General features: G+C 40.9%; 1 protein-coding gene across 1 annotated transcript in view; it reads left to right on the plus strand.

Moving 5' to 3' along the window:
• The first annotated feature begins 561 nt into the window (after nucleotides 1–561).
• nipbla (NIPBL cohesin loading factor a) overlaps nucleotides 562–13,952 on the plus strand; it is a 28,222-nt gene continuing 14,831 nt past the window's right edge. Inside the window, 17 exon segments of the mRNA XM_085180499.1 lie at nucleotides 562–988; nucleotides 2,491–2,560; nucleotides 5,268–5,417; nucleotides 5,671–5,836; nucleotides 6,395–6,495; nucleotides 6,627–6,732; nucleotides 6,898–7,061; nucleotides 8,922–9,070; nucleotides 9,255–9,345; nucleotides 9,583–9,804; nucleotides 9,956–10,204; nucleotides 10,322–11,049; nucleotides 12,435–12,648; nucleotides 12,972–13,051; nucleotides 13,053–13,149; nucleotides 13,293–13,466; nucleotides 13,731–13,892. Of these exon segments, the coding sequence (XP_085036625.1) occupies nucleotides 5,354–5,417; nucleotides 5,671–5,836; nucleotides 6,395–6,495; nucleotides 6,627–6,732; nucleotides 6,898–7,061; nucleotides 8,922–9,070; nucleotides 9,255–9,345; nucleotides 9,583–9,804; nucleotides 9,956–10,204; nucleotides 10,322–11,049; nucleotides 12,435–12,648; nucleotides 12,972–13,051; nucleotides 13,053–13,149; nucleotides 13,293–13,466; nucleotides 13,731–13,892 (2,767 nt within the window). The 5' untranslated portion in view covers nucleotides 562–988; nucleotides 2,491–2,560; nucleotides 5,268–5,353.

The raw sequence follows: 13,952 nt of genomic DNA on the forward strand, positions 1-13,952 counted from the left end.
CTCATCCTAATGTAACTCAACAGACACATAAACAAACAAAAAGCAAAACAAAACAAAACCCCACACGTATGAAAAGGGAAGCGACGCAAAAAAAAGCCCCGTTAAATTTCATAGCCGCTAAAGTAAAGTTAATGTTAATGTAGTAACAATGAAATAATATGTTAACACTCTGAAAGAGGTATGCTTCACGAGTAGTTTTACATCACTTATTAATCTGGTATTCTGATTCCAGTAAAGTATTCCTGCTTTGACTTTAACACTTTTAACACAGCCAACTGAAATTATTACAGACAGGTGCACTGTGTATATTTTTAAATGCATCTACATAAGCTACATGTATGGGGGGCGGCGGGGGGGGGGGGTGTTATACTGATATATTTGTTGTAATTCCATCGGCTGTTTATTTTTCAAAAAATATATTAATAATTTGTTCATATGGGTGTCTGTAGTATATTTACTAAATCCAATTTTTTTTAATTGACTGTAAAGTAAACAGGCCACTGAAAAGAAACTTGTCTTACAGCGCTCCCTAGGGGCAAAAACACGAAATGTCGCATGGCATTTTGTTTGGCGCCGATGGAGGGAGTCACTCCTGAGATCTTTGGTCAGTCAGACGGCAGAACTTCCGGTCGGCATTTTGTTCTACGAGAGGAGAGCCTCTTGATGATCGCAACAATCGTCATATTTCTCATTTACTGTCGAAATTGGCTGCATTCATTGATTATGTCGGCGCAGACCGACTGAAACTCCGAAGAACGAATGTTTCCCCATGATTGTACGCTGAAAGATTCACCCTTGAGTGACGGAAGAAGAACGAATCAGCCCGACCCGGATTATTGTTGATAGCTAGCAGGCTAGCTCATCGGCTAGTTGGCAAGCCACTAGAGTTCCTTCTGGAGGAGCTGCGAGAGAGAAGAAAGGGGGAGCTAGAGATACGGACACAAACCAAGCTAAAACATTCCCCTCCCTTTGAACGCAACATCCGAAGGTAAATATAATCACACATCTGTATCTTTAATCCAACTTTTAAAATTCCGACTATTATCAATAACGTTGATAAATGTTCTGCCGTGAGACCACCTACGGCGTCGTTAATCGTTGACCGGGAGGTAACGGAAGCTAGCGAACTAGCCAGCCAGGCTAGCTTAGGTGTGTTTTTGCTGTGCCGAGGCGCACGGCCTCGACTGGATGTCATTTGTCGAGCCCGAGGATTGGGCCGTTGCCACGGAATTAGGAGTCTGTGCCGTTTTCTTTACATCTATTTACAAATGCGCCGTTTCCTCCCCGAACAAAATGGAAATTTGCTAAAAATTCATAAACCCCTAGTAGCGCTTCCTTGTATTATTTGCATTGCCTTCCGTTTATTTGAACGAGCAGAAGCATTAGGAGCTAACTGACAACATTTACAGCTAGTTAGCATAACTGGCTAGCTATTAAAACACGACTATTGTTGTTAGTGAATGTTGGGCAGCTAGCGTTACTCATCTTAGCTGCTATACTCAGTGGTAACACTAGCTTCACGCTTAGCTTGAACGATCCAAACAGTCAACTTCTTGGCAGTGCAAAGGTTGGAGAGGTTTTGTTCGCAAGTAGCGAGCTGCCGCTTGCAGTTATGCTAAGATAAACATTGAAATTGATGCTAATTTTAACTGCACGGGAGCTAACTTTTTTGCTGTTATTATTAATGCTGTTTGACATCTTAGGCTGTGTTTTGGGTTATTGGAGCCTTTGGCAGGGCTAGTAGTGGTTTTGGTGGCGAACCTGCTGTGAAATATTTTGACTATGGTTCGCGCAGAAACGTACGCTGCCCCTGCTCTTCCTTGCTTTGCTGTTTGAGTTAGGTATGCATGTTGTCAGATATTTTCCCCCTTGACCAGAGCCAGTACAGTTTCGTTGGCTTTCTCGAATTAGCCAGTGTGCAGAATGTGCACGGGGGCTGACGGCTTCTGGAGGATGCAGCCCCCACTACTACCGCCACCATCACAGTGCATCTGTTCCTTTGTGCTGCCTCCTGCCTGTCAGTCTCACAGCTGTCAGCCAAGCCCCTGCATGCATAGGGAAACCACTCTACCACTGAGCATGCTAAAGTTGCCGCGTGCTAATGCACCGTTTACAGTATCCGTCTGTCGGTACCCTGCAACAGTTTTGCCGCGCACGATAAGTTTTGCCTATTAGGGATCGCATGCTTTCAGTTCATGTCGCGTTGCAGTATGTTGTTTACATATTTGCATGGCTTTAGTGATGTGCGGAAGTCGATCAAAACTTGTTGCTCTCTTAGAAGCCAGTGCCACACACTTTTCATTCAATTTTACGGATAATGTAGTGTTAACGAGATGTTCATAGCAAAACAATAACGCAGGCACTGGCATTATTTTACTGTTTTGGTTTAGCTCCATTGGCTAGCTGTAAGCAGAACTTCTTTTGAAGTCTTTACAACTAAGAGTAAAATGCAGTTTTAGGTTACTGATGCAAAGCTATTTTCTTTTTCAGCAGATTGAAGGACTTTTTTATCTGAAATGTCAGTGAGTCCACAGGAGACTGCACAGAGTTCGTCAAAAAGGTATCATTAATTTATATTTGCAAAAGCTTAAACTACTTATCCTTTATATTGACATTGTTGTTATTTCCTGTCTTGATTTTAAAAATAGTGTAAAGTGCAAAGTATCTTGTCAAGAGGTTGTGATTAGATGTGCTAAAAACATTTCAGCTGCATTTTTTCTTTGCTTGTGTGCCCCACACACACATTTGTCAGAGGTTAAGAATCTCTAACAAGCAAAGGGATTTCAATCCAAAAAAAGGGCCACAGGTTTTCAAGGTTTCTTACAGCGAGCTGTATGGTTTGAAATGAGTGATGTTTAGGTATCAGGCAATGTAGTTAAATCGTAGTAACACAAGATGAATCCCTATTCAGATTAACAGTGCTTTTGGTATTAGAAATGGTTGTGGCTCATTTACGGAAATGCATTATCTTGAGGCTGTATAATATTTAAAAACATGTGCTGAGGGGCAGTCATCCCATGTCAGTCTTAGTCCTTTCATTTAGCTGAGTAAGGCAAGCTTATAAAGTTTTGTTGATGTTGTGCTATTGCATTTACACCCCTTCCTCAATATTTGTTTGTGTATATTTTGCATTTCTGCTCTTAGGAGAGGTGTGAATAAAATACAATGTCACATAAATCAGTGGTTCTCAAAGTGGGGTTAAGGACCCATAGCCAAGTGCTCTGCCAAATACATTTTACAGAAAATATTGTTCTGTGTCATTTAGAAGCATGTATTGCATATTTACAGTTGGGAATCATTTGCAGTGTGTTCGCATTACTCCCTGCCTCTTAAGTGTTGTTGTTGTTTTTTTTAACACAGCTACAACTGTTAAGATTTGAAATTACATTAACCATTATTTACCTGTAATAATAGGCTGGAAAAAGTTAATATAGCAAGAAAAAATATAAAGTAAAACAAAAAGGAGGACAGAACCTGGCAGATGTTAAAATGTAACACCGTTTATGTTCAGGTGCTAATATCTGTTGCAGTTACAGTAGGCTCAATCATTTTATGCGCTCTCTCCCTCTCTCTCTCGTTCTCTCTTTTTCACCTTGCACTGACAGCAGTGTGTGTGTAAAGTCTGAAGTGGTGAGAGCTACACCTAGGCCTTTGTCACACAGCTGTTTGACACACACACACACAGTATGTGGTGGTGCAGGTGGATAATGCCCTAGTAACCTGCAGCAGTTCTGGGTTTAACAACATTTCTGTTGGAAATCCAGCTTCACGTTCTGTGATACTTGGGAGACGGGAGCTGCTGGTAGCACCCACAAATGTACAAACAGCTGACTATTGAATAGCACTCAGAAAGCACTATTGCCTAACCAGATAACTCACTAGTATTACTTAGTATTATGTGGGGATTCAGCAAAAAGTTGTAGTGTATTTTTAGTGTGACATGTATGTCATGTAACAATTAGTTGTGTTGATCTGTAACTTTGTGACCTGAGGGCTATACGACAAAGCAAGTACACACGCAGACACAAAACTAAAATTATGGATATCCCAATAGTGTCTGGCAACTTTATAAAAAAAAAAAACTTTTGTTAAATCAGGTTTTTTTTCACCAAAAAAAATCTGACTTTGCACATGTTTTCATAAAGAGAATATACTGATTACCATTATGAAGAATAATCACGAATTGCAAACAAACTGCAACGTGTCTGCAATTAAGACAAGAGAAGAATATCCAGTTGTATGTGCTTATTTTAACACTCAATGCACACTCGGAGCTTGTGGTTTTTTTCTGAAGTGAACACTTTACATTAGAGCTCTTAACCTTAAAAAAAGTGATATATTTAACATGATTCCCAGGAAGTGCATTTAGGTCCCAGACTGTCTCATGTTAAAGTACAGGGCAGTGTGGAAAGCACTTTAGTTAATTGACTTAGCAATTAAGTTTTTGTTTTGAATCATCTGTGTAATAAACACTAGTGGAGTGAAATTGAGTACTAAAAATGTTTTTGCATCACAGACTGTATGCTTGTCGGTTTGTGATGCGTACAGTTCGTGCTACTGTACCTGCTTGGCTTTGTACGATGGCATTACCAATGAGCGGCTCATTAGTTTTGCATATATAACGTGCTGTCTTCCCTCAGTTGAGAATATCTGTCAGCGAAAGGGTTGCACATGTTGCAACCAATTTTAATCAGAAACTTTGAATATAAAAATGAGAGATTATGAGGCCAGATTTAAAGAAAGCCACCCTTGTGACATTGAAAACTTGCCACACACACAACATGCCTCAGTAACCATTAATCACGCCTTGTGGTACATTCCTCAGGATTCAGTTCTCGGTGCTTTTGTATCTGTGGGGGCATTTCTTCAGTGACACAACTAACCTGCGCTTGTACTAGCTGCATGGCATTACTAAATGCTGTGAAAAACGTAAGATCATAATTGAATAACCAATGAAGAACACAGCATTTTATTTTGATTGACATGCTCTAGCAGGACATTTATTACAGTGCACACCATTGCCACATGAAACGCGATGTCAGCATAAAGGCAGACAGAAAAAAATACAACAAATATTTGGGTCTATTTTTATATTTAGATAATATGACTAATTATAGCATTTTTGTGTTAAACCATTTCTTTGTATACATTTTTATGACCATTAACTCATTTTGTAATTCTGTACTGCAGCAGTTCTTTCTCTCTTTTCTTGTCCATCACTAAAGCTGCTTTTGTCTTTCTCTTACCGACCTCCCTGTCTCTGCTAGGTGCCAGGAGATGTGAGGACGGGTGTCGTCCATCGACCCCCTGATCTACCTGTGTATCAACACACTCCCCCACCCTCACCTTCAGCATGAATGGGGATATGCCTCATGTTCCCATCACCACTCTTGCTGGGATCGCTAGCCTCACAGACTGTGAGTGTCACATATTTATGTTACAAACACAAGTTTTCACAGTTCTGTTATGTCTTCTCTCCCAGTGTTAAGTCCTAAACTGCAACATTCGGTCTGAACAGATGTAAATGTGCAATAGTGATTACATGCACATTTTGTTTTGTTTTTGTTTTTCCCCCCATTTACTTCTGCGTCTCTAAACTTTTCTGAGACCTTATGTCCTGTATTGCTCACATTTTAACTCCTAAAATGTATATCTCTCTTCTTGTATCAGTGTTGAACCAGCTGCCCCTCCCTTCTCCTCTACCTGCCACCACCACTAAAAGCCTCCTATACAATGGGAGGATTGCGGAGGAAGTCACATGCCTACTGGGCTGCCGGGATGAGAATCTGGCCTCCCAGCTAGCCCATGGTCTGAACCAGGTCTCCACAGAGCACATGTGAGTATATAAGTGTCTGTAAGACAATATGCTGTCAAGATGAACAAAGACACAAGGCCAACTAAAAATCAAACAAACAAACAAAAACCCCAACATGTTTTCATGGAAATATTTTGGCTTTTAAAGCTCAGACGTCAGGATAACTTGGCTTTAAAGCTGATTTAAAGCAGAAGAGATGCTTTGCATTGCTTAATTCTTTAACTAATTAAAACACAAAAGATTAATTTTTAATGAATCGGAGAGATGAAAGACTACCATGAATGTTAATGCTTACACTGCGGGAAACTTTTCTAGGTGCAAATACTACACATAAAAAGCCAAAAACGTGTGTACTGGAGAGAAAACCGTTTGTGTTCTCTCCAGGTGCTCCAGTTTCCAATCCAGTTCAAAGATGTTCATGTTAGCTTATTTGCTGATTCCGAATTGGCCATATAGTCAAATTTCTGTTGACTGCTTAAAGTGTATTCAGCATTTTCTTTCTGCTTTTGACATTAAATCTGACACCTTTCTAATCTGCCTCATTGTGTTTTGATGTGAACTCGTTTTGTGTGTTTTCAGAGAGCTGAAGGACAACCTGGGTAGCGATGAACCAGAGGGAGATGCACCACTGTTGCTGCAGACCATGCTGGCCAGGAACCCTGGCATCTTCAGGGAGAAAAGTATGGGCGCAATTACCTGTTGCACATTAAGTCGTTATGTTAATAATATGAAAACAAAAAAAATCAAGCTTTGTGTATATTTTTTTCTATAAAGGTTATTCATTTCAATTCTCAATTTTATTTCTAAACAGATGTCATGCAGCAGCCAATGGTACAACCTTTTAAGATGAATTCCATGCATAGCCCTGCCCAGTCTGCAAACTTCCAGCCAGCTGCGATTTCTCCCAATCCACCAAGGCAAGATTGACAAGAATCTGGTTTATTCCAACTTTAAATTTTAAATGTTAATTAAAGCACAATACAAATACATCATGTTTGAATTTAAATAAATGTTTGGGGTTTTTTTTTGTTTATGCAGTGTGCTTCTTCTTATTTGCTGTCCTTACATTTTCTCTATTCTAGCCGGTTTGTGACACCTCCGACGGGTTCCAGTAGCCGGTACATGGGCCAACAGAACAGTCCAGTACCCAGCCCATACACTCCTCAGAGCCCTGCCACAGGTTACATACAGCAGTATCCCCACCAACAACCACCCAGCTATAACCAACACCAACAGATTCAACAAGGTGAGAACCTGTGTTTAATGTTAATGCGCATGCATGGAGACTCAGAACTCATCATTAATTTTTTCCCAATGTTAAACTTGCGACTAAGTCTGATGGCATCTTTGTTTGATTTCGTCAGCCATATCCTTAGCTTTGTCTTCTGGAAACTCTGTTCCCTTTGGATTGAATAATAAGAAGGGGTTTGACTGAATTCATATTCTTCATACATAAATTGAATGTACACTTAAGTTCTCACATCAGATAATTGTGGCTCCTATAATTAAATATAATTTGTTGAAATATTTATGTTTTGTATTTACAAGGCCATTGCTGGTGTACACAAACATTACCCTTTTCTGTTAATTCTACACGTGTGTGTGTGTGTTAACAGTGTTGTTCGATTCTCAAATATTGTTGGCTAAGCGCCAACAAAAGTTTGGCGCTTATACACAAACAGGTTGACTACACACTGATTAGGTACACATTTTAAACTGTGTGCATATTTTGCGTTGGTCTGTCTTGTTCTGTCTTGGGGTGGCTGTAGCTCAGGTGGTAGAGCAGGTCATCTACTGATCGGAAGGTTGGTGGTTCGATCCCTGGCTTCCCCAGTTTGCATGTCAAATATCCTTGGGCAAGATTACTAACCCCAAATGCTCTCCGATGCATCCATCGGAGTATGATGTGTGTGTGAATGTTAGTTAGAAAAAGCACCTTAGAAAAATGTACTTGTGCGAATGGTGTGTGAATGGGCGAATGTACAAGTTGTGTACAGCGCTTTGAGTGCTCAGAAAGAGTAGAAAAGCGCTATATAAGAACCAGTCCATTTACCATTTACATTCTGAATAGCTCTGACACATCTGGGCATGAACACTGGACCTCTGGGTGTCCCTAGTGTTTGACACATTTGGTCTGTGGTTGTGGGGTGGAGACTGTGGATCAGCTGTGTTTTGGTGTGCATCGAGATTACATTCTTCGTTTATGCCTTGGAGAGTTATTATAATTTAGTATTTTCTAATTCTTTTTTTTAATCTTGACATTTTTCACAATTTAGTGTAGTTTCAGTTGGTTTCCAAAAATACTTTTTGTTTCAGTTTAGTTTTTGTTTTAAAATGTTTTGTTTATTGGTTTCATTGCTAGTTTTAGTCGTTTTGATTATAACTGTATGAAAGGCATATGTCAGAAAAAACCTTTTGAAAGCGGTTTCAACAAACAGCACAGCCTCATCAGGCAATTTGAAATGTAGTTTTTTTGTTTTGTTTTTAAGTTGGATTAAAATTAAGGCTAGCTTCTCCAATTTTTTTCCAATATCTGTTTTTTATTTTTAGTTAACTCAAATCTTTTTTTCATATCTATTTTTAGTTTTTAGATTAGTTTTAGTAAGGTATAATAACCTCGATGGGCTTGGGCTTTTATTCATTTTCTTGTTCCATACTTGAACAGTATTTATGGTGTGGTGGGATACATTGTCTTCCCTGGGGAGGAAGTTGTTGGGGAGTGCTATTACAAAAGGGGGCACTCAAAGTCAGAACTCAAGTTTCTCCGTTCAATTGTAACAAAATCACGAGTTATTTACATGTCAGCAGGTTTAATCTTGTAGCTCATGAGTATTTGTATATGAAACCTAACTTCTGATTGCCTTTCTATATGGTCCTGATGGTTGAAATTATTGATTCACTTATTATTTTGCCAGATGAAATCTCTTTGAGGAACTTTGAAGCATTTAAAAAAAAAATCACTGGTCATATGCATACTTACTTATTTTATCAGCAATTTTTGGGTACACCTCCAGTTCAAAAGAATTGTATTTATTTTGTTTTAATCATCAATGTTTGTATTTCCCTACTAGTGGATAATAATAAAATAATTCATTTTTTCTTCTAGTGTCTGTGGCCAGTCCCATGGTTCCAGGTGGGATAAGAAACATCCATGAGGGCAAAGTAACAGGGCAGATCCCTAATGCTGCCAACCACCACTCAGACAGACATGGTACTGAAGATTACCTGAACATTGTACATCGACTGGGAAATGAGGTACAACTGACACTGTTTTTAAATAGATGAATGTGTATTTATTACATACCACAATAAAACCCTGAATATATTTATCTGGTACAATTTATTTAGGTCTTAACAGTAGCTGTGTTGATATAATTGAGAGCAATGTTGAAAGTTGAGTGTAAAGGTGTTACATGCTAACTTGTGTTTGTATTTGCAGGAGGGTGATTCTGCCATGAGGAATCCATCTTTTCCTCTGAGGTCTCCACAGTCAGGGTGCTCCCCAGCTAGCAGTGAAGGAACGCCCAAACGTAAGGACACTCGAAGTGGAAAGGAGGCACTACAGTGCATACACTTTGCTTACCTTTTCTTCATTATGGCAGAAGCTGCTACATACTCTGAAACACTGCATTGAGGCTGTTATCCTTCATTGGTGTTGTTAGTAGTAATCAGAGAGAGATGTTTGGATTTGTGTAGTTTTATGTTTTCTGAAGAATGTCACTTTTTCACTACTCTTATCTCCTCTTCCTTGTGTTGCTTCTTCACAGCGGGTTCTCGTCCCCCACTGATTCTCCAGTCACCACCCCCGTATGCACCCTCACCAAGGGAAGGAGTACCTGACCAGAAACAGCAGCTACAGCAAAGAAAGAAAGTCCCAATAGTAAAAGAGGAGAAAGATATGTACGACATTGTTAGCTCTCCAAACAAGGACTCAACAAAGCTCACCCTCAAGCTGTCCAGGGTCAAGTCAAATGAGTCGGATCCCCCAGGTGAGATGTTGTTTTTCTCCATCAGTTTCATAGCTATTTGATCTACTAGAAATGCTGATGAGGTACATTGTGATGCATCATTTTAGATCAACAGGACTACCACCACCCCTTTTGAATCCAACCACGTAAAGTGTTTCTGTTAATATCTCAGGTGATGTTATGCCAGGCATGGATCAGAACTCAGACAATATGGAGGCAGAACTGGGCTTTCAGCAGGTTCCTGTTCTCCAGCAAAATCTGGGAGCGCGGCTGCAACATCAGCAGCAAGTAGGTGGTGCCAGTGGACTTCAGCCTCCCAGTTCCCCTTATGATGAGGCAGAGCTGGATGCACTTGCTGAAATTGAAAGGATAGAACGAGAGGCTGCTAGTGAGAAGTGCTCCAAGGAGGTGCAAGATAAAGGTGTGTTCACATAGAATTAATATTTACATATAACTCTACAGCTAAAAAATGTTTTGCTTTGAATTATAACATCTTTTCATGGTATTTAATTTTAATTACTTGTCTCTCTCTTTACAGACAAGCCACTGAAGAAGAGAAAGCAGGACTCCTTTCCCCTGGAACCAGGTGCAGGGGGACCAGGTGGGCCCACAGGTGCCCCGGGCAGCGGATCAACAGGAGGGGGCAATGCTGGCAAACTGACTCCGCAAGAGGCCACTGCAGCTGGGAACGGTGCCAGCCGCCCTCCCCTCATGGTGAGCATCGACCTCCAGCAGGCAGGCCGAGCTGACGGTCAGCTCGACCCCTGTCTGGCTGCCCCTGTCCCTGCCCTTGAGGCCCAACGCTGGCCTGAAGAACCAGCTAGTGGGCCAGCTGCTGTGGAGGGTTCTGACACAGTTTTGCGATTGAAACCAGATGGACGACCGGAAGTCATCAAGAACAGGGTCGATAAGCATGACAGCAGGAGAGAAGGTCGGGAATCCTCAAAGCACAGACATGATGAAAAGTCCTCAGACAGACGTGGAGAATTGCCCAAGTCGTCAAACAGGGACCGTGAGTCTGACAGGGATAGGAGGCATCGGAGTGAGACTGGCCGAGACAGGCGGTCCCCTGATTCTCGCTCCCGAAGCGATCGAGATAGGTCTGGCTTCAGGGCTTCCTCCACTGGAGACCCTGGTCGGAGCAGCAGTAGACAAGATGGTTCCAAACTCCCCTCGTCAGCTTCTGGTGCTAAACTTCCAGATTCTTTCCCTGCTCAGCTTCTGGGAGGGCATAGTGGCGCACTGAAGAACTTCCAGATCCCTAAGGTGATCTGGGCTGACCCAAAACAAATATCTACCCACCTACCAATCATTCAGCTGTCACTGCCTGCAATCTCACAAAACCAAATCATACCATTATACACTCTTTTGGTTTTAGCTTCCCATTTGTAAGCCTTTTTTTTATTCTCGGTGTTGGTCTTTAATTTCCTTTAACACATTAACCACACTTAACTGTCTTTTAGAGTAGAAAAAGTAGAGGCAATTATTTTGTTTATCTTGTATGAATGAAAGCAAGCACATTTAAAGAAATCTTCCACTGCTGTTTTTTTGTGGGGGGATTGCATGCAAGTAAATTATTTCTGTAAGCACTTCACCTGGTTGAGTGTGACCCCTCTGCCAAAGGTTTTGTCCTTCCTGGCTAGTCCTCTGTTTGGTTATGTACTAGGCCTGACTTTCCTGTCCATCTTGACTGGCGATGCCAAAGAAAAAAGGCACAAAATGCTTCAATTTCTATGCTTAAATTATCCAGACATAATCAAACTATATATGCACTCTCTTCAGATTAGGAGTTCAAATGGTTGAAGTTCAAGAGCTCTCTGTGGTTCGAATAGAGGCGAGGCTAGACTTGGAGGTAGGGCTGGACAACACCAGTGGTTCTGTAGTGAATAGACACCTGGAAGTTCTTAGTAGTACTTAGCAATGATTTAGCTGGTAATTGACAGAGCATGTCTGTCTATGGTTGTGTAGGAAAGGCTGTCAGTGCAGTGTTCTCAAAGAATTTATGACTGTCCTCATAACGGGTTGACTATGAGGACAATCATGGGAAAATCATGTTGTAAGAAATTTTATGCCCAGATTGTTGACATGACGTTGAAGATCAAGAGTGGTACGATGACTGAAATGATGTTAAAAATAGCTGGTTAGGTATTCAAATGTTATTCAGTTACTAAGAATTTGTGGACTTGACAAAGCTTCTTAAATATATTCTTAATGTGAACAAAGGTTGCATCAATGAGCTGCTGCTCACTCCCACTTTTCACTTGGCACAATTAGCACAAATTACTTGTTGCACTGCAAGCACAATACAAGTGGGAACATCCAAAAGTTTTGGTTAGTCACTCCCAATTAGAAGTGGGACTGCACTGCAGTGTCAACAACACGATGTGTTCACTGTTTGTTCTACAAGTTAAGACCTGGATATTTTTGGAAAAACAGTGGAATATATCTTTGTGCTTTGCTATCAAGACACTGGAAACTAACATCAAAATCACCAATTTCATTTCAGTTTGAGTCATTATTCACACCTTATTTTCTGTTCTGAATGAAGCCCATGTTTTCTTTCTAATTGTGTGAAGTGTGGAACATATTGATTTTTGAACTTGACTATACTGGATGTTTTTTCTCACTCCTATCTTATTTTTTCCTCCCAGATCAATCGTGACAAGGAAGGCAGTGGATCGACTGAAAGTCATATGTGGGGCCAGCCAAAAGTTAAACTGGAGAGGCTGGGATTGGTGCAGGACTTGGAGAAGCGCCCCAAGCCTGTAGTGGTTCTAAAAAAGCTATCAGTTGACCAGATCCAGAGGATCATTCGGCACAGCAAGTCTGGAAAGAACCGACTCTCCTCAGGAAAGTCCGGCAAAAGTAAGAAGCTGTTTTTAAATTATATTTACAATGTGTTTTTTCACTCTATACCAGTGGTTCCCAAACTTTTTTTTGCTAGGCCCCCCTTTATTTGACAAGAAATTCAGTTATGCTTCATCTCCTGCTTTGCATTTCTGTGGGCGCCCCGTGCTAGCAGTGTCCAAGCGTTTGTGGTTTTTTCCCCTCCCTTTTCATATCGTGCCCCCCTGCCATGGCTCTGCGCCCCCCCCCCTAGGGGGTGGGCCCCACACTTTGGGAAAGTCTGCTCTATACAATGAAATTATTTTGCTAATAATTGTATAATATTATTGTCAAATTTTCAGGTGGTATGGACCCAGCAGTTTTGAAGGAGCTGCCCCCAGAGCTGCTGGCAGAGATTGAGTCTACCATGCCCTTATGTGAAAAGGGTAAAGGTGAACAAGAGGAAACGAAGGCACAGTAAATGAAGGCCCAAATATGCTGAGGTCAGCTCCGATGAAGACTATGACGCAACTGGAGAGTGTGAGTCAATTCATTCAATTCTAACTTATACCAAACTATTTTTTGCAGGTTCTTTTACTAGATGTGAGAATTTATTTATTTATTTTAATTTAGCTTCTTTTTTCAGAGTTTAGGCTTTATTATTTTATGCTAAATCTCTACAGCTGCAAGGAAGCGGCAGCGCAGAGAGAAAGACAGAGCTTGGGAGTTCGAAGAGAGGGAGCGCAGAGGGTCAGGGGAACACCGGAAAAGTGGGCACCGAGACAGCCGCCGAGGATCAGGGAGCCGCTACCGAGACTCATCTGAGGAAGATTCGCCGCCTCCGAGCATGAGTGAAGGTCTGTAATTTAAGTGCTACAAATGATCTTTGTTTCCCTTCTGAAACATGTGTAGAAGAAGAGATTATTATGCCTTTGTTGGGTGTTCAGAATTAAATCAAACTGCCATTTTTGATTGTGGAGTTGGGTGTTTAAATGCATAGAAATAAATGCCACCTTAACTTTGCTTAATAGTATCAGATCTGATATGTGAAAAACTTATCAGACACACCCCCCCCCCCCAAAAAAAAAAAAAAAATTCAAAATTTTTTTTTTCACACTTAGTTGCCAGAAAAATGAAGATGAAGGAGAAGCAGAAGAAACGGAAAGCTTATGAACCCAAGCTGACCCAAGAAGAACTGATGGACTCTTCTACATTCAAGAGGTTCTTGGCAAGCATTGACAACATACTGGAAAATCTGGAGGATGTGGATTTTACTACTATGGGTAAGTATCAGTACTGAGGGTATGTTGGTTTTCTTATATTTTATTAGAGTTTAGTCCTAA

This window comes from Neolamprologus multifasciatus, chromosome 12, assembly GCF_963576455.1.
Source record: "Neolamprologus multifasciatus chromosome 12, fNeoMul1.2, whole genome shotgun sequence".
Lineage (NCBI taxonomy): Eukaryota > Metazoa > Chordata > Actinopteri > Cichliformes > Cichlidae > Neolamprologus > Neolamprologus multifasciatus.